This window comes from Heterodontus francisci, chromosome 46, assembly GCF_036365525.1.
Source record: "Heterodontus francisci isolate sHetFra1 chromosome 46, sHetFra1.hap1, whole genome shotgun sequence".
In the NCBI taxonomy this organism is placed as follows: domain Eukaryota; kingdom Metazoa; phylum Chordata; class Chondrichthyes; order Heterodontiformes; family Heterodontidae; genus Heterodontus; species Heterodontus francisci.
Window position 1 is genome coordinate 12,291,801 of NC_090416.1, and position 18,841 is coordinate 12,310,641.

At 47.3% G+C, this 18,841-nt stretch overlaps 1 protein-coding gene across 1 annotated transcript in view; it reads right to left on the reverse strand.

Moving 5' to 3' along the window:
- The window catches only part of LOC137356937 (histone-lysine N-methyltransferase SETDB1-like), a 56,915-nt gene that overhangs the window by 29,942 nt on the left and 8,132 nt on the right, over window positions 1-18,841 (reverse strand). Inside the window, 13 exon segments of the mRNA XM_068022809.1 lie at window positions 1,647-1,785; window positions 1,788-1,820; window positions 1,823-1,846; window positions 3,831-3,932; window positions 3,935-4,027; window positions 4,030-4,047; window positions 4,050-4,094; window positions 4,709-4,748; window positions 4,751-4,840; window positions 5,210-5,292; window positions 7,064-7,242; window positions 8,018-8,235; window positions 15,334-15,977. Of these exon segments, the coding sequence (XP_067878910.1) occupies window positions 1,647-1,785; window positions 1,788-1,820; window positions 1,823-1,846; window positions 3,831-3,932; window positions 3,935-4,027; window positions 4,030-4,047; window positions 4,050-4,094; window positions 4,709-4,748; window positions 4,751-4,840; window positions 5,210-5,292; window positions 7,064-7,242; window positions 8,018-8,235; window positions 15,334-15,897 (1,628 nt within the window). The 5' untranslated portion in view covers window positions 15,898-15,977.

The following is an 18,841-nucleotide window of genomic DNA, read 5'->3' on the forward strand; positions in this document are numbered from 1 at the left end:
TATCCCAGCTTCTCCAGTCTCTCCACATTAACTGAAGTCCCTCATCCTGGCGCTATTCTGGTAAATCTCCCTCTGCACCCTCTCCGAGATGCAGTTTATAAGTCACTCCATTTCAAACAATTTAAAACAGAAGCTTCAATCATCTTTCGACGACTCATCATGAATCCAAAGTCCCTTGTTGATGTAGACACACGACATGCTCCAGATTCAGCCCCTGACCTGTGTGTCAGCTCCGTCATCGGGGGTGTGGTGGGTGTAGTGCTATATCTGGGCGTGTGAGATGTGGGGGCGGGGGGGAAGAAACCATCTTCTTCTATTGCTGCTGCTCTTACTGGGACGTGGTCAGCTGCATCTCCTGTTTCCCTAAACAACTACTCTTGTCGAGTGTCAGCAGTCTGCAACAACCTGCATTTAGAAAGCGCCTTTAAACGAGGTAAAAAAAAAAAGACGTTTCACAGGAGAGTTATCAAAGAAAATTTACACCAAACACTTAGAGACATTAGGATGGGTGACCAAAAGCTTTAAGCAGCTTTAAGAGAGAGAAAAAGAGAGAGAAAAAGAGAGAGAAAAAGAGAGAGAAAAAGAGAGAGAAAAAGAGAGAGAAAAGAGAGAGAAAAAGAGAGAGAAAAAGAGAGAGAAAAAGAGAGAGAAAAAGAGAGAGAAAAAGAGGAGAGAAAGAGAGAGAAAAAGAGAGAGAAAAAGAGAGAGAAAAAGAGGAGAGAAAAAGAGAGAGAAAAAGAGAGAGAAAAAGAGGAGAGAAAAAGAGAGAGAAAAAGAGAGAGAAAAAGAGAGAGAAAAAGAGAGAGAAAAAGAGAGAGAAAAAGAGAGAGAAAAAGAGAGAGAAAAAGAGAGAGAAAAAGAGAGAGAAAAGAGAGAGAGAAAGAGAGAGAGAAAAGAGAGAGAGAAAACAGAGAGAGAAAGAGAGAGAGAAAGAGAGAGAGAGAAAGAGAGAGAGAAAGAGAGAGAGAAAGAGAGAGAGAAAGAGAGAGAGAAAGAAGAGAGAAAGAGAGAGAGAAAGAGAGAGAAAGAGAGAGAGAAAGAGAGAGAGAAAGAGAGAGAGAAAGAGAGAGAAAAGAGAGAGAAAAAGAGAGAGAAAAAAGAGAGAGGAAAAAGAGAGAGAAAAAGAGAGAGAAAAAGAGAGAGAAAAAGGAGAAAAGACAGAGAGACAGAGAGACAGAGAGAAGAGAGAGAGAGAGAGAGAGAGAGAGAGAGAGAGAGAGAGAGAGAGAGAGAGAGTAAAACCTAAAACAAAAACAAGAAATGCTGGATTCACTCAGCAGGTCTGCAGCATCTGTGGAAAGAGAAGCAGAGTTAACGTTTCGGGTCAGTGACCCTTCTTCGACTGGATGAAAACCTACTTCTTTTGACCAAGCTTTTGGTCACCTAGTTTAACAGTTCCTCATGTGGCTGGGTGTCAAATTTGGTTTGCTAATGCTCCTCTGAAGCATCTTTGACGTTTTACTGCATCAAACGCGCTGGATAAATGCAAGATGCGAGGATGAAATGTGGAACTGTGCTACTGGGCTCCTTCATCGTTGCTCAAACGGACAACAAGAGTGTCGAAGTGGTCCCTCAGTCACTGTATAGCATGTTATCTACATTGTGGTGACGGCACTGACCTGCCAAGCAGCAGTGAGCTTCCTTACCGCGTCTTGTTCTTGTTGTTCGGGGTCTCCGCCACGATTCCTGCGTACAGCCAGACCGAGTTGCCATCCTTGTACCTGGCGACCACGCGGCTGCCCACCATCAGCCGGTCAGCCGCAGGGTGGTAGTCGTAGGCGATGGGTTCCCCGACAGTAGGCTCTTGCCTTTGTTGTCAATTTCACTTTGTATTTATTCATGTTGCCTGGTTGCGAGACAAAAAACAGGATGTTAAATAAATCTGCACCTTTACTTCCCTTGCAAAACGCAGAACATTTCTTTAAAAAAACACTTTGCCCACTGCTGATTTGGTTCGGATGTATTTTTGTCCAGGTATACATAGAACCTCCAGCACAGAAATGGGTCATTCAGCTCATCTGCTCCGTGCTGGTGTTGCGGCCCCCACACGAGCCTCCTCCCACCCCCTCTTCATCTCACCCTATCAACATACCCTTCTATTCCTTACTCCATCGTGTGTTTATCCAGCTTTCCCTTTTAATGCATCTCTGCTATTCCCTCAATCACTCTCTGCGGTAGCGAGTTCCACATCTCACCACTCTCTGGGAGAAGACGTTTCTCCTGAATTCCCTATCAGGTTTATGGTGACTGTCTTGTAACTTATGATTTGCTTTCCCCTACAGATGCAGGTATTGAATATAGATTAAAATGTGGTCCAGGCACCTCCAGCACTTGAGTGAGTAAAGTACTCTGCATTACCCAGGTTTTTTATTATCATTTATTTATTTCGAGATACAGCACTGAAACAGGCCCTTCGGCCCACCGTGTCTGTGCCGACCATCAACCATCCATTTATACTAATTCTACATTAATCCATATTCCTACCACATCCCCACCTTCCCTCAATTCCCCTACCACCTACTATACTAGGGACAATTTATAATGGCCAATTTACCTATCAACCTGCAAGTCTTGGCTCTGGAGGAAACCGGAGCACCCGGCGACAACCCATGCGGTTACAGGGAGAACTTGCAAACTCTGCACAGGCAGTACCCAGAATTGAACCCGGGTCGCTGGAGCTGTGAGGCTGCTGTGCTAACCACTGCGCCACTTTGTCTCTTGGACATCCCCTACGCTTCACTCCGCCATTGGCGCCGTGCCTTCAGCTGCCTGGGCCCTTAAGCTCTGGAATTCCTTCCCTAACTTCGCCGCCTCTCTCTCCTCCTTTGGAGGATCTTTAAAACCGACTGCTTTGGCTAAGTTTTTGGTCACCTGTCTCAATATATCTCCTCATATGGATTAGTGTCAAGTTTTGTTAACGCTCCTGTGCAGCGTCTTGGGACGTTTTATAGCAAAGGCGCTATATAAATGGAGGTTCTTGTTGTTAAAGGCAAGGGGCAGTTAGTAGCTGGACCATACAGATCAGGTAGGTCCCATGTCTTCACTGAGTTAGCTAATGTCCTAGCAGAGAGCGACAGACACCTACCATTGGGATCAGCTCCCCTTGGGCTGGGGAAGACGGGAAACATTTAAAACCAACGGGGGAGGGCGTTACACCTCCTGACTGCTGTCTGACCTTTCCGGTACACATTTTTCGACACGTGTTTCAAAGCAGGAGCACACGATCCCAGGGGTGCAGGGCAAGAAATAGATCAGTGCACGCGTGACCTTTAGCTCATGTGAGCAGGCAGCATGCAATAGAGCCTGACCCCGTCAGTCCCAGGTGTCTGTGTAAACCGGCGCAGCCAACGACTGCGCTCAGCTGTGACGCTCCCATGGTTGAATACCCAACTCTGTGCGCAGACAAGCATGTTCCGATCGCAAAGCCTCACCCACGGGAGACATATAACCAGGAATAAAGTAAGGGTGGACCCCACAAAGCGCCATCCATTGGGCAGGTACTATATACCAGGTAGTGCGTATGCTTTATGTTAATGCTTTCTCCTGGTGGATAAGGCTTCACACCGCATGGGCGTCAAGCAGAGGATGGTTTCTGGCTCGATAGCAATGCTCGAGGAGCTGGCTGACCGCTGGAGGGTGAAGAATGGGAGGCAGCCTAGCACCTGTGAAGCTTTCACCCCAACACAGCAAGAGTCATTGCGACAAAAGAGAGATTAAAATGTACATCATCGAAAAAATTGCATCCATTTGCTCATTCACAGCCACCCACTATCCTAACAATTTCTAACCTCGCTGTCGAATGGTGCAATGCCACTGAAAAGGCCCCTTACCCGTTGTTACGATGGCAATGAGCATCCCTTTATGCCATGTTTTCGTCCGCTTCTTGCCCAGAATCCGCATGCCCTTGAACAGGTCGCCGTCCTTCACCACCTCCCATCCTCCATGGTCGTGGTCACCGGCTGGGCACTGCCTGAGGGTGTCTGCGGGCCAGGCTGGCGAGCTGGCCGGGGTTGGGCACTGCAGGTGAGGAGAGGGTGCTCGTAGGGAAGATGGCATGGAGAAAGCGAGGCCAGGCTGTCCGCTCTTCTCGGGCTCTAGGACAACCAAGGGTACAGAAACAGTTCGTTTAAATCATTCCCGTTCCACAGACTTGAGCCCATAATCCAGGCTGACGTTTCCAGCGCAGCACTGCGGGAGTGCTGTGCTGTCGGAAATGCTATCTTTCAGATGAGGTAGATATGTGGATAGAGTCAAGTTCTTTCTCAGTTTGAGGGTTTCAGCCGTGGCTGAGTGGCCTCTGAGTCAGAAGGTCATGGTCAAGTCGCACTCCAGAGACTTGAGCATGTATTCCAGGTTGACACATCCAGTGCCAGTACTGAGGAGTGCCGTCCTTCGCATGAGACGTTAAACCAAGGCCCTGTCTGCTCCTCTCAGGTGGACAGAAAAGATCCCACTGTCACTACTGGAAGAGCAGGTGGACTTCTCGAGTGTCCTGGACCAAGATTTATCCCTCAATCAACATCACTGAAACAGATTACTTGATCATTTATCACAAGACTGTTTACAGGAGGTTGCCGTGCACAAATTGGCTGCTGCGTTCCTGTGTGGCAACAGTGACTACAGTTGAAGAAACGTACTTCATTGGCTGCAAGGTGCGCTGGGACAACCCGACGTAAAGGACACTACGGCACGGATAGCTTAAACTGACCTGGCTGCGTGGTCACGGCTCGGAGCAGCCCGGAAGAAGTGGTCACTGTGGGCGGTGCTTCCTGGAAACGGCCTCCACAAACTTCTGAACGTCGCGGGCAGACTTTCGCATTGCTGCCATGGCATCCCGCAGCTACAGCCAGAGAGAGAGAGAGAGAGAGAGCGAGGAAGAGGAGGTGGGTATTCAAAAAAATTCCCCCATCTTTCACATCCCCTTCGAGAACAGTGCTGCTGCAACCACATTCTGAGCATGCCCTGTGACATCCCTGTGATGATTTTGATGACTTTACACAGTGCTCTTGAAACTCTGAGTCAATGGGGGGGGCCCCCCTTGCTGCCTGGACGGAAGCTGGATAACCCCGCCTCTTAACAAGCACTCTCGTAACTTTTTATCCGCTGGCGGGCAGGCAGCACTGCCCACGCTGCACAGTCCCGGGCAGGGCAGGAGCTGCAGGTGAAGGAACAAACACCATTGTAACAAAGCTTGCGGAAACACACTTACCAGGGATGGCTCCCGGGTGATTTTGCTCAGTGCCGTCGTGGTTGATGAGTTGGATGCTGAGGGTGCGACTCTCCCCGTTTCAACTGTTAAAAAAAAAAGTTTGTCCGATCAGTTTACTGCATAAAGGACGGTGCATCAACAAACGGAGTTCAATAAAATATTAAAATTACATCCACTCCTCAAAGATTGAGGAGCGGGCGAGATAAGAAATGCCTATTTAGTCTGCAAGCACAATTGTTATGAAAGAAAACGCCGGAACAGACAACTGACATTAGGAACAGGAAGAGGCCATTTCGCCCCTCAAGCCTGCTCTGCCATTCCAATCAGATTATGGCTGATCTGTATCTCAACTCCATTTATTCAGCCATTATGGCACAGAAGGAGGCCATTCAGCCCATTGAATCCTGCCGGCTCTCTGTGCAGCAATCCAGTTAGTTCCATCTCCACTGCATCCTCTCATGGACCCAGTCCAGAAGGTCAGGTGACCTCACATCCACTTTGCTAAAGGACAAGACAGATCAAAGGACTTTTTCTGAAAAATCAAAGACTGCAGGGGTCAACACCTGAATAACAATGGTTTCACCCTTCCAGACTTTCAGGTCGTGAAACAAGGAGTCAATGATCTGAAGATGCAAATGTACCAAGCAGCTGTTAACAGGCGGCTCTGTGAAACCAGACTTCTGGACTTTGCATATGGAAGAGGGACAATAAGTTATTGACTTTTGAGTCCAGATAAATTTAACAGATTTTCTGAAGGCAGACAGGCTGTAAGAGAGGAAACCAGCGGCTGCAGCCTTAAGGCAGGCTGTGAGAAGGGAATCCGGCGGTTATAGCCTGAGGGCAGGCTGTAAGGAAGAAAACCAGAGGTTGCAGCCTCAAGACAGAGAGAGGGAGAGAGAGGAGACACCTGCTCTCGGACGCCTGATACAGTAAAAGGCTGCAAAGACATTAACTTATTTTGAAAGCTGTAGCTTGCGGAGATGTAGAAGACTAGCAGGTTCACCATATTCAAGCACGTCCAGGTCGAAAGTGCTCAGGGAAATGAGCGAAGAGGACACTGATTTTTGAAAAGGTCTGGGAGATCCAACCCATTGCAACTGGGAGGAGTTTGGGACTTTTAACCGCAATAGATATCGCCATCAAACAGGACTGAGTAACATATAAGTGCGGTGTGAGGTTTTTAAGTATTTTAATAAGTAAAGAAAATACCTTTCTTTGTAATTTGGGGGTATCAGCTACTTACAAAGCACTATTTAATTAATGGAGATTTCTTTTAGTTTAGTTATAATAAAAGTCATAAAACATGAAAGGTTGTCGTGTAATAATTTAAACTGGTCTGGGAGTTCATATCTTGTATTTTTCACATTCTAACACTGCCCCCACCTTGTTAGGCTCATGAAACACAACATGGCTTAATATGATCAGCCCCATCTCCAATCCGTCCTCCTCAATCCCTTCTCTCTCCTCAATGTGTACCTCAACAGCTCCACCCAACCACTGGCCCCACAACTGGCTGAGTGAAAAAGAACTGGTGGGCTTCCCTCGCGCACTCCCGATGTCTCACTTGCGTCCCCTGGTATTTGAACTGCTCATCACAGGGAACTTTCCTGGACTGAGTGACTGCACTCTTGGGAAACACCTCTTTGCTAGGTTAAAGGCACTAAATGAATGCTGTTGAAGAGGGTACAGATTAAGGGCTTAGCAAGAACGAGAGGAAGTGTTTATTTTTTCCAGCGGGGGATGGGGAAGCAAGCAATCAAACGAGTAATGTCACCTCTGTGAAACAAACTTTGTGAACAAACTACTGAAATATCTAAAACGTGCACGAAGGGTCAGGACTGCTCCAGCCCCTACCAGGTTCCACAGCCATCACGTCATCATCGTCGTCATCATCATCATCATCCAGGATTTCAATCACTTCCGACAACTTAGCGGCGTCCTTCCCGGCCATTTCCTCCTGGTCCGCCTCCTCGTACTTCAGCCCCAGGTTGCTGTACAAGTCCTTCACCATAGACTCGCACACTTCCACAGACCTGCTCGCACAAAGGGGCAACATTAGGATGGGAAATGCCCGAAGCGGGTCACTGTTAGCCTATGCAGTGTGCTCCCTGAAACCCAGACGCAGTGCTGTTGTTGAGCATGCGGTCACTGTATCGTTCTGTTAGAACACGGAGCTCGCCCCCAAACGAAGTGGTCACCTTTCATTCACGAGCCTACATAGCGGCTTGGGGAGGGGGGGTGGGGGGGAAGGTTGTGTGATCACAGCTCAGCCCGATGCTATCTGTGCACACGGTAGCCATTAGGTAGGCATACCATTCTCAAAACAATTGGCCTAGTCCAAATGCAGTACCCCAGCTGAGATCAGCATGGCAGCCTTGAACTCAAAACCACAACCTGCTGACCCAGAGCTGCAAGTCTAACCAACAGGTGGCTCAGTGGGTCACATCTGGCTCTCAGGTGGATGTAAAAGATCCCATGGCCACTACTGGAAGAATAGGAGAGTTCTCCCTGGGGTTCTGGCACCAATATTTATCCCTCAAACACCATCATTAAAACAGATTATCTGATCATTACCTCGTCGCTGTCTGCGGGAGCTTGCTGTGCGCAGATTGGCTGCTGTATTTCCCTCCACTGCAACAGTGACCACGCTTCAAAACTACTTGAAGGGCTGTAAAGTGCTTTGGAGCATCCTGAGGTTGTGCAAGTTGCTATGTAAATGCAAGTCTTTCTGTCTTAACTGAGGCAAGTCAACGGGCGCAAGGAGGTGGCGAAGAGGAGAGAAACAAACTCAAGAGAGAAACCCCATACCTGGATGCATCCTCGAACAGACCGTCCACTCGAGCTACTTCAGCTTCTTTCTTCTCCACCCAGTTCTCAAGCTCCAGGAGAGCCGCTTTGCGCTGCTTGAGGAAGTCCACCTTTTCCAGCTCCTTATCAATCCACTCACGAATCTCCTCCATCGAGATGCCCAGGTCCTCCACTGCCAGCTCCATGGTGTCTGTGGATGTCATTGCTGTCCCCTTCGCCTGAAAGCACAAGCATGTAACGCAATGAAACCCGTGTCGTCCTTTAGCACCAGGGTTAGAATGCCACTGCACCGTTTCTTGGATAGCAGGCATTAAACACTGAAGATATAGAGCAAACGTACCGTCTGCTGCATTGCTGACCTCTTCAGACAGCAAGGTCCCAAATGCATTTTCCTGCTCTGCTGGTCTCAATCAAGGTGATGGTAGAAACACCTCTCAAACTCGTGACCTCCACCACATAGAAGGACAAAAACGGCACGCACATGGGAAACACCACCGCCTGCACGTTCCCTCCAAGACACACACCATCCTTGGAACTATATCGGCCGTTCCTTTACTGTCGCTGGGTCAAAATCCTGGAACTCCCTAACCTAACAGTGCCATGGGCGTACCTACACCACACGCACTGCAGCGGTTCAAGGCAGCGGCTCACCACCACATTCTCAAGAGGGCAAACAGGGATGGGTAGTAATTCCTCGCCATGGCAGTGATGCTCATGTCCCAGGGAGGGATGGGGTGGGGCACAAAGAGATGAAATCTCTGAGCCGGATCGTGAGCTTTACTGGAGAGTAGATGTTTGATGAGGAGACCATCAGCCCAAACTAATGAATGGTGGGTTTGACAGGGTATAATTCCATGGGTGCTTGATTGTGCTCTATTTGCCAGTATAGGGCTGCAGCACCACACTGGCAGCAGGGTGGAATTACAGCACTGCAAACCTGCAGCAGCAGGTTCCAGTATAAATAGGCAGAGCGTCCATTGGCACCACTGTCAGTCAATAAAGTTGCTGGCTGGGCAGGACACACAGCAAACAGTCACAGTGCACAAAGTCTATTTACTCAACAATGTTTGTTTAAACAGTGCACTACAGAAAACAGTCTACAGAGTCTGTTTAAAGAGTCTCTACAAACAACAGCTCCTGACTGAAACTGCAGCAACATCTCCCAATAAAGGCAGGATAATTTCTCCAGTGCAATGCAGTGACTGGAGGATGGTTACATCCAAATTATGTCTGAAAAAAATCACTCCCAGTTACTTACAGCAGTGTAGTCTCCAAGGGTAATTACACAATCGCCTCCATTCTGACCAGGAACAGTGGTGTCACTATATACAACCATAAATAGGAACATGGGAACTTATAATTGCAATATAAAGGACAGAACGAATAACTTTAAAATTTAAACTGAATTACATATGCATGTCCAATTATCCCCCACTTTACCTTAAGCCTACACTGGACCATGACCGTGAGGGTTTGATAACAATATTAAGAGACATCTGCCCAAATCTGCATTTGGGAGGTTATCTCGGGATAGACTGTCCATGCACTGAAGGTACAACCCCACACCACATACTGAGGAACAGTCAGTCTTCTGCAGAGTGTTATGGGTTAACAGCAGTGGGCCTCACATCCAGCATGGAGAGTCAGTAGAAAGGAGCAGGGGTTGGAGACAGGACTCGAACACAACAGGGCCATACTCCCAACTAGCAAGGCTTCATACTGGGAGCCTTGCCTCTCAAAATGATCCCTCCAGTGACTGAGACTCCAAGTATTTCCGGCTGCACCATTGTTGAGAGGTGCAACAGGTGATTCATGTGCACAGTGCCCTATGTCGTGAGATCTCAACCTTCCACGTAAAGTTTCTCACCATCATCCACCCCCGCACAATGTTCTATCCTCTATTCCCGAGAACACAGAATGATGCTTGGGTCAGATTCCACAGGTGCAGACAGATGAAAGGTCACAGACCTGAAGCGTTAATTCTGCTTCTCTCTCCACAGATGCTGAGTATTTCCAGCACTTTCTGTTTTTATTTCAGATTTCCAGCATCCACAACATTTTGATTTTATTCCACAGGTGCTCGGCACTTTCCCCACACTTTGGCCAACTGTCCATCCATCACATAGGAGGTTAAAACAGCAAACGGCAGCAGGGAGTGGAGGGGCGGGGCATCACAGAACACATCTCTCCACCCCCCGTCAACCCCACCCCCATCCCCGACTCTGTCTTCACCAAACACCCAAACATCGGTGGGAATCGTTTATAGGCCACCAAACTGTAGTGGTAATGTCGGGCACGGTATAAATCAAGTAAATAGAGCTGCATGTAGCATGGGCAATACAGTAATAATGGGCAACTTCAATTTACATATAGGGTGGGCGAACCTAATTAGCACTAATGCCGTGGAGGATGAATTTCTGGAGTGTGTACAAGATGGGTTTCTGGAGCAGTACGTTGAAGAACCAACTCGGGATCGGGCTATTTTAGATTTAGTATTATGCAATGAGAAAGGGCTAATTAACAACCTTGCTGTAAAGGAGCCTTTAGGAAATAGTGACCACAATATGATGGAATTCTACATTAAGTTTGAAAGAGATATAGTTTATTCTGGAACTAGGGTCTTAAATCTGAACAAAAGGAAACTAGGAAGGTATGAGGGGCAGGATGGCTATGGTGGATTGGGAAAATACATGAAAGGATTTGACGGCAGACAGGCAATGGCTAGTATTAAAGAAGTATTACACGGTTTACAACAAATATACATTCCTCGAAGACACAAAAACCCAATAGGAAAGGTGAATCAACTGTGGCAAAGGAAGTTAAGGATTGCATTAGGTCAAAGGCTTTTAAGGTAAGCCCGAGCATTGACAGTAATGTAGAATCCAACAAAGGAGGACCAAGAAACTGATAAGGAAAGTGAAAAGAGATTAAGCTAGCCAGAAACATAAAGGCGGACTGTAAAAGTTTCTTTCGGTACGTGAAAAGGAAAAGATTAGCAAGGACGAATGCGGGTTCATTGCAGGCGGAGACAGGAGAGTTTGTGGTGGAGAATGAGTAAATGGTGGGAGACGAAACAATTACTTTGCGTCTGTCTTCACAGAGGAAGACACAGAAAAACTCCCAGAAATACTAGGGAACCAAGGAACTTGCAATAATGAGGAACTGAGAGTAATTAGTTTCAATAAAGAGGCAGTACTCGAAAAATTGGATTGCGTTGATAAATCCCCTGGATCAAATGAGCTACATCCCAGAGTATTGAAGGAGGTGGCTATAGAGATAATAGATGCATTGGTGGTTATCTTTCAAAATTCTATAGATTCTGGAAGTGTTCCTGCAGTCTGGAAAGTAGCAAATGTAACCCCACTACTTAAGAAGGGAGCGATAGAGAAAATGGAGAACTACAGATCTGTTAGTTTGACGTCAGTCGAAAGGAAAATGTTGGAATCTGTTATAAAGGGTGAGATAACTGGGCGCTTGGAAAATAATGATATGATTGGGCAGAGTCAACGTGGATTTATGAAAGAGAAATCATGTTTGACAAACCTGTTGGAGTTTTTTTGAGGATGTTACTTGTAGCATAGATAAAGGAGAACCAGTGGATGTGGTGTATTTGGATTTACAGAAGGCTTTTGATAAGGTCCCACACAGGAGATTATTAAACAAAATTAGAGCACATGGGATTGGGGGTAATATACTGGCATGGACTGAGAATTGGTTAACAGACACAAAGCAGAGAGTAGGAATAAATGGGTCATTCTCAGGATGGAAGGCTGTTAGCAGTGCGGTGCTGCAAGGATCAGTGCTTGGGCCACAGCTGTTCACAATCTATATGAATGACTTGGATATCGGGACCAATTGTAATATTTCCAAATTTGCGGATGACACAAAACTAGCAGGGAATGTAGGTTTTGAGGAGGATGCAAGGAGGCTTCAAGGAGATTTGGACAGGCTCAGTGAATGGGCATGAACATGGCAGACGGAATATAATGTGTATAAGTGAGAAGTGAGCCACTTTGGCAGAAAAAACAAAAAGGCAGATTATTTCTTAAATGGCGAGAGGTTGGGAAGTGTTGCTGTCTAAAGAAACCTGGATGTCCTTGTTCATGAGTCACTAAAAGCTGACATGCAGGTGCAGCAAGCAATTAAGGTGTCAAATGGTATGTTGGCCTTCATTGCAAGGGGATTTGAGTACAGGAGTAAAGATGTCTTGCTGCAATTGTATAAAGCACTGGTGAAACCACACCTGGCATATTGTGTACAGTTTTGGTCTCCATATCTAAGGAAGGATATACTTGCCATAGAGGGAGTGCAACGGAGGTTCACCAGACTAATCCCGGGGGATGGCGGGATCGTCTTATGAGCAGAGATTGCGGGCCTGTATTCTCTCGAGTTTCAAAGAATGAGAGGTGATCTCACTGAAACTTACAAAATTCTTACAGGGCGTGACAGGGTGGATGTGGATGGGATGTTTCCCCTGGTTGGTGAGTCTAGAACCAGGGGACACAGTCTCAGAAAAAAGGGTAGGCCATTTAAGACTGAGATGAGGAGGAATTTCATTATTCAGAGGGTGGTGAATCTTTGAACATCTACATCCCTCTGGGGTAGAGAATTCCAATCATTGAACATGTGCAAGACAGAAATCGATAGATATCTGGATACTAATGAGATCAAGGGATAGTGGGGAAAAATGGTGTAGAGATAGACGATCGGCCATGATCTATCTGAATGGTGGAGCAGGCTCCATGGGCCGAATGGCCTACTCCTGCTCCTATTTCCTTTGATCCTATCCATATCTGCACATTACAGCAGTCCTGAAACTGACCCAGCATCAGGTATTGGTGTCTTGTTAGCAGTTCTCTTTCTTCAGGTATTGTCCCATTCTCCTTTAAATCTGCCGTCATCACCCCTCTCCTCAAAAAAAAAGACAACCCTTGACCCCAACATCCTTGCCAACTACCATCCCATCTCCAACCTCCCTTTCCTCTCCATTGTCCTGAAACATGTTGTCGCCTCCAACATCCATGCCCATCTTTCCGGAACTGCACGTTTCAATTCCTCCCATCAGGTTTTCGCCTCTGCCACAGTACCGAAACAGCTCTTATCAAAGTCCCAAATGACATCCTGTGACAAAGGTAAACTTTCCCTCCTCGTACTCCTCGACCTGTCTGCAGCCTTTGACACGGTTGACCACACCATCCTCCTCCGACACCTCTCCAATGTCGTCCAGCTGGGTGGGACTGCTCTCACATGGCTCCATTATTGACTACCTCAACGTAGCTAGAGAATCACTTGCAATGGCTTCCCTTCCTGCTCCCGCACCGTTACCTCTGGTGTCTCCCAAGGATCTATCCTTGGCACCACCCCCCACTTCCTAATTCTCATGTGCATGCTGCCCCTCGGCGACATCATCCGAAAACACAGCGTTAGTTTTCACATGTACGCTGATGACACCCAGCTCTACCACACCACCACCTCTCTCGACACCCCCACTGTCTCTAAATTATCAGACTGCTTATCCCACATCCAGTACTGGATGAACAGAAATTTCCTCCAATTAAACATTGGGAAGACTGAAGCCATAATTTTCAGTCCTGCTCCAAATTCCTTTCCCCAGCTACTGACTCCATCCCTCTCCCAGGCAACTATCAGAGAATAAATCACTCTGTCTGCCATCTTGGTGTCAGCTTTGACTCCGAGATAAGCTTCAGGTTACGTATTCACTAAGACCGCCTTTTTCCACCTCCGTAATATTGCCCGACTCCACCAGTCTCGGCTCATTTGCTCCAGAAACCCTCATTCATGCCTTTCTTACCTCCAGATTTGAATATTCCAGTGCACTCCGCCTGGTCTCCCACAGTAAACTTGAGCTCATCCAAAACTCTGCTGCCCACGTCTTAACTCGCACCGAGTTCCGTTCCCCTAACATCCCCTGTGCTCGCTGTACTACATTGGCTCCCAGTCAAGCAACGCCTCCATTTAAAAATTCTCATTCTGGTTTGCAAAACGCTCCATGGCCTCATCCCTCCCTATCTCTGTAATCTCCTCCAGCCCCTAGAACCCTCTGACATCTCTGCGCTCCTCAAATTCTGGACTCTTGAGTATCCCCGATTTCAATCTTTCTACCATTGGCAGCCGTGCCTTCAGCTACCAGGGCCCTAAGCTCTGGAATTTCCTCCCTTCACCTCTCTCCCTTGCTACCTCGCTTTCCCCCTTTAAGATGCTCCTTAAAACCTACCTCCTTGACCGAGCTTTTGATCACTCATCCTAATATCTCATGTGGCTCGGTCTCATAAAACACTCCTGTGAAGTGCCGTGGGAAGTTTTATCACTTTCAAGGTGCTAAACAAATATAAATTGTGTTATTTAACTCCACATAACCTGAGAACCGAACTGGAGATATCCCTAACCTGTGTAGTTTAGTTTCCACACAAAGCTCTGGCAGGGAAGCATGGCTGCGCAGTTTACAGGAATTTAAGACCGCATAGTATACAATAACACACCATGAGAGCGCATGCTTGCCGGATCATTTGGTGAGACTTCCAACTGACAGGGTCGGCTGAAAGGGTATAGATGCGTTTAAGGGGAAACTAGATAAACACTTGGGGGGGGGGAGGAGATAACAGTTGCAGAAGGTGATGCTGATAGGGCGAGATAAAGTCAGGTGGGAGGAGGCTCGTATGGAGCATAAACCCCAGCACTGGGGCCAAACGGCCTGTTTCTGTGCTGTACGTTCCATGTAACTGCCCAAACCCATTTGCTTTTGCATCATTCCAGGTGCAGACAAACCTCTGCCATCCTAGTCTGGCCCAAATCCTTGAAGAAAACTGACTTCTCGCACAAACTGACAGTCACATTTAGAGCTCTCTTAAACACTGCTGGCCTGATAGCAAACTTGGGTAGCTATCTCTGTAATATGTATGCAGATGTGCATTTCCTGAGTCACACTTGAACCCATCCAAATTAATTGCAGGCAAATTTCTAACAGGCAACTGGCTTACTTCATAAAGCAGCAAGATAATGCAGCCAGTAGGTTTAAGGGTAAAGCTAATGCTTCTAACAGCGCCCCCAAGAAAACTGAGTCAATTCTGCTTTAAATCCTTGTTTATAACTCATACAGCCACTCTATTCAACTCATACAACATGGCAGTGGCTCTATGCCTTGTAACTGGATCAGAGGGCAGAGCTCTCCAACTGGTCCTTCACCAACCTCAACGCAAGAGCCTTCGGCAGGGGAACGGCGCAGAGCTTTGGCCAGCAAATGCCGGCGGACAGGTGTTGGCAACGCCTTTCTTAGCATAAACCTGCGGTGACCCTACCCCTTGCAATTGGACCAGAGGATTGCTGCAGCCGGGAGGGCTCTCCGCCAGCCTCGATTCTGGAACACTGAATGCAGGATGGGGTAGGAGCCTGCCGACCGGCCGTCCCGCTGCGAAGGCGTCGGCACCACTCCCACTGGCGAAATCATGCTGCGGCTCTACGCTAGGTGCTCGGATCGCAGGGTCACTGGAGGGTGGGCAGCTTACCGACCTTTGCCCCGTCGACCTCTGGCTCGGGACGCCAATGGTGGGAAGGCGGGGGTTCCCGGCCGCCACGGGGACGCGCCCGGCGCCTCTGCTGGTGCAACCTCCCGGGCTCCGTACGCCAGTGCGCAGCTGTGACTCTGGCTCCAGCGGGGCCCTGCTCAGTGCATTTTGAAAACGCCTGCGCTCCTTCCGGATGCACTCCCTCGTCAGTAGGTACCGCTGCCTTAAACGCTCCCTCAACAGGTCACACACCACCGCCTCGAGCTCGGGTAACGACAGTCGCACTTCATCGTGGCCCTCTGACGCAGTCTCTTGCTGACGCGAAGACGCCGCCCCCACCTCGGAAGTGGATTTCATCCCGAAAACCTCACGGTACTTTACTGGGGGTTACTAAAACTGCAGCGTGAGGTTTCATCTTGAATAGTGAACGTTCAATTCTGCAGTGGGGGGAAAGAAAATTGAGGCTCATGTGCACACCCACACCAAGAGTGAGACACACATACACATGCACACATAAACTACGCATCTCAATCGGTCGGCTCTGCCTGTTCCAGTGCTATCCTGTCAAGTGCAAGTTGAATTTCTTGTGCTAGCCAAATGGATACTTTAAATCATTTTTTTTCTATCTGACAATTAAAATCAAATAGATTTTCCTTCAGCAATTTGCCTGGGGAGCAGAAAAACAATACTTGTAACAACAACTTGCACATTTAACATAGTAAAACGACCCAAGACGCTTCACAGGAGTGCAAATCAGACAAAATTTGACCCCCGAGCCACATCAGGAGATATTAGGGACAGGTGACCAAAAATTCGGTCAAAGAGGTCCGTTTTAAGGAGCGTCTTAAAGGAGGAGAGAGAGAGAGAGAGAGAGAGAGAGAGACGGAGAGGTTTAGGGAGGGAATTCCAGAGCTTAGGGCCCCAGGCAGCTGAAGGCACGGCCGCCAATAGTGGAGCGATGGGAATCGGGGGGGGGGAGGAGATGCAGGAGAGGCAGGAATTGGAGGAGCGCAGAGATCTCGGAGGGTTGTAGGGCTGGAGGAGGTTACAGAGAGGGAGCGAGGGGTTGGTGGCAATCAAAGGATTTGAAGACAAGGCTGAGTATTTTAAAATCAAGGCGTTGTCAGGCTTGTGCAGCAATAACCATATCATGATGCAACAATGGACCTTTCTGTAGCTAAGAAGACAGGGATAGCAAGCCTAAAATAACAGGCTCAGAGGGGGAACTGCAAGTGATCCCGATGTACTAATTAGTTACTTTACCATCTGAGTTCACACAGTGCTTTTAATGCAATTAAACATCCCAAGGCACTTCACAGGAGCATTATAAAGCAAAATTTGACACTGAGCCACATAAGGAGATACTCAGGCAGATGACCAAACCCTTGGTCAGAGAGATCAGTTTTAAGCAGTATCTTAAGAATGTAAGAAAATAGCAGAAGTAAGCCAGACAGCCTCCTCAAGCTTGCTTCGCCAGATAGTAAGAGCACGGCTGATCTTCTACCTCAACTCTACCATCCTGATGCTCACTTTTTTTCCCCTCTATGCTCGCTTCAAAAGTCAGCTTTCAAAAGCAGGTCTCTAACTCCGCTAACAATTTAAACTTCAAATCATAGAATCGTACAGCACAGGAGAAGGCCATCTGGCCTGTCATGCTTTATGCAGCGAGCAATACCTTACATTGTTATGGCATATACTGGCAATAGCATGGACATCACTAAACTTTCCAAGAGGGAGAACAACATCATGCTGACAGACCATGCAGTTCAGGCTAAAACTATTGACTCAAGTCTATTATGAGAAAGAAATTTACACAGAAGCTCACCAACACCTTCTCAAAGGGCAACTAGGGATGGGCAACAAATGCTGGCCTTGCCAGCGATGCCCACATCTCATGAAAGAACAAAACATAAATCAACAAAGTACTTAACTTTCTTCAATGTTTTTAACAATTTCCTAAGTACAAACACAACAAATGTTTTGGAGTGCTTGAGAATCCTCTTTTTCCAGAATCTCAGATGAAGCAACACATGGGCTTTTGGGGACAGGGAATCCACTCTCTGATTTGTGTGTGAACTAAAGCAACATCCAAGTTGCTTGTCGTATCTTTCGGTTATCTGAGAGGCGTCTGGATATCCAGCAAGGGGTAGAGCCAGATATCAAAAGACACAAAGGCTGCCTCTTGGATACCTAATTCAAGTAGATCATTGAATCTCCAGGACCTTGCACGTTTGTCAATCGACAAGTGTGTTATTAAAAAACAGTCTCCTGGTCCGACAGCCGTTCAGTTAACAGTTATTTCTCTTAAGTTAATTATTTCCAACTCTTTCACAGGCAAATCATGAGCATTCTGCATCTGATAGGAAACAGGAAAGTAACACAGATGTTGCTTAACAATTAACCCATAACTTGGTTAGCAGGGTTCAAAGGTTGCTGGGGCGTGCAAGGTTTCACAACCAGGAGAGATTTCAGTTGGTGTTAAACATGATGCTCCAAACACTTTGTATATTCAGCTAACATCACCGAGGAACTCTCTTGCAGAAAAAAGTTACAGAAACTGGCTTACATTTGTGAATTTTGGTCCCACTGAAACCTACCCATGATATATTAAGCCTGGCATCTTGTGTGGTCTTCCTATAAATGTCACACTTTCTTGTCACATCACACTTTTGTCAATCTTTAGCATGCTGAAATGTACTCCTTTTTACCGCATTGGTGAATTACGAACACGTGAGCCAGTGCTCCCTGCCTGGTTCTCCCATGCCGTGTTGTTTCTTTTGTCTACTTCTGATCGGTTAACTATACGATTTTATTGAATCGTACAGCACAGAAGGAAGCCATTTGGCCCACTATGCCTGCTGTTCTGCCTCATTCCACTCAGAAGGTTGTGAACCTTCGGAATTTTCTACCACAGCGAGCCGTGGATGCTCAATCATTGATTATATTCAAGCCAAATTTTTGGAGACTAAGGGAATCAAGGGATATTGGGATAGTGCAGGAAGGTGCAGGGTAGGTAGATGATCAGACATAATCTTACTGAATGGTGGAGCAGGCTCGAGGGGCTCAATGGCCTACTCCTGCTCCTATTTCTTATGCTGTTGTGCATACAACATGCACACATGACGCACATAGTAAATCTCCCCCTACCCAACCCATCCACAGTGCGCTTGGACATGGATGTAATTTTCGTGCAGTTTTTGATATTGTGCACCCATGGTCCCCTAATTTCTCTGCAAAGTTACAAGGTACCTACTGCCCACTTGGAGCTTTCCAGTCAGCACTACCGGTAACCTAAGGAAGG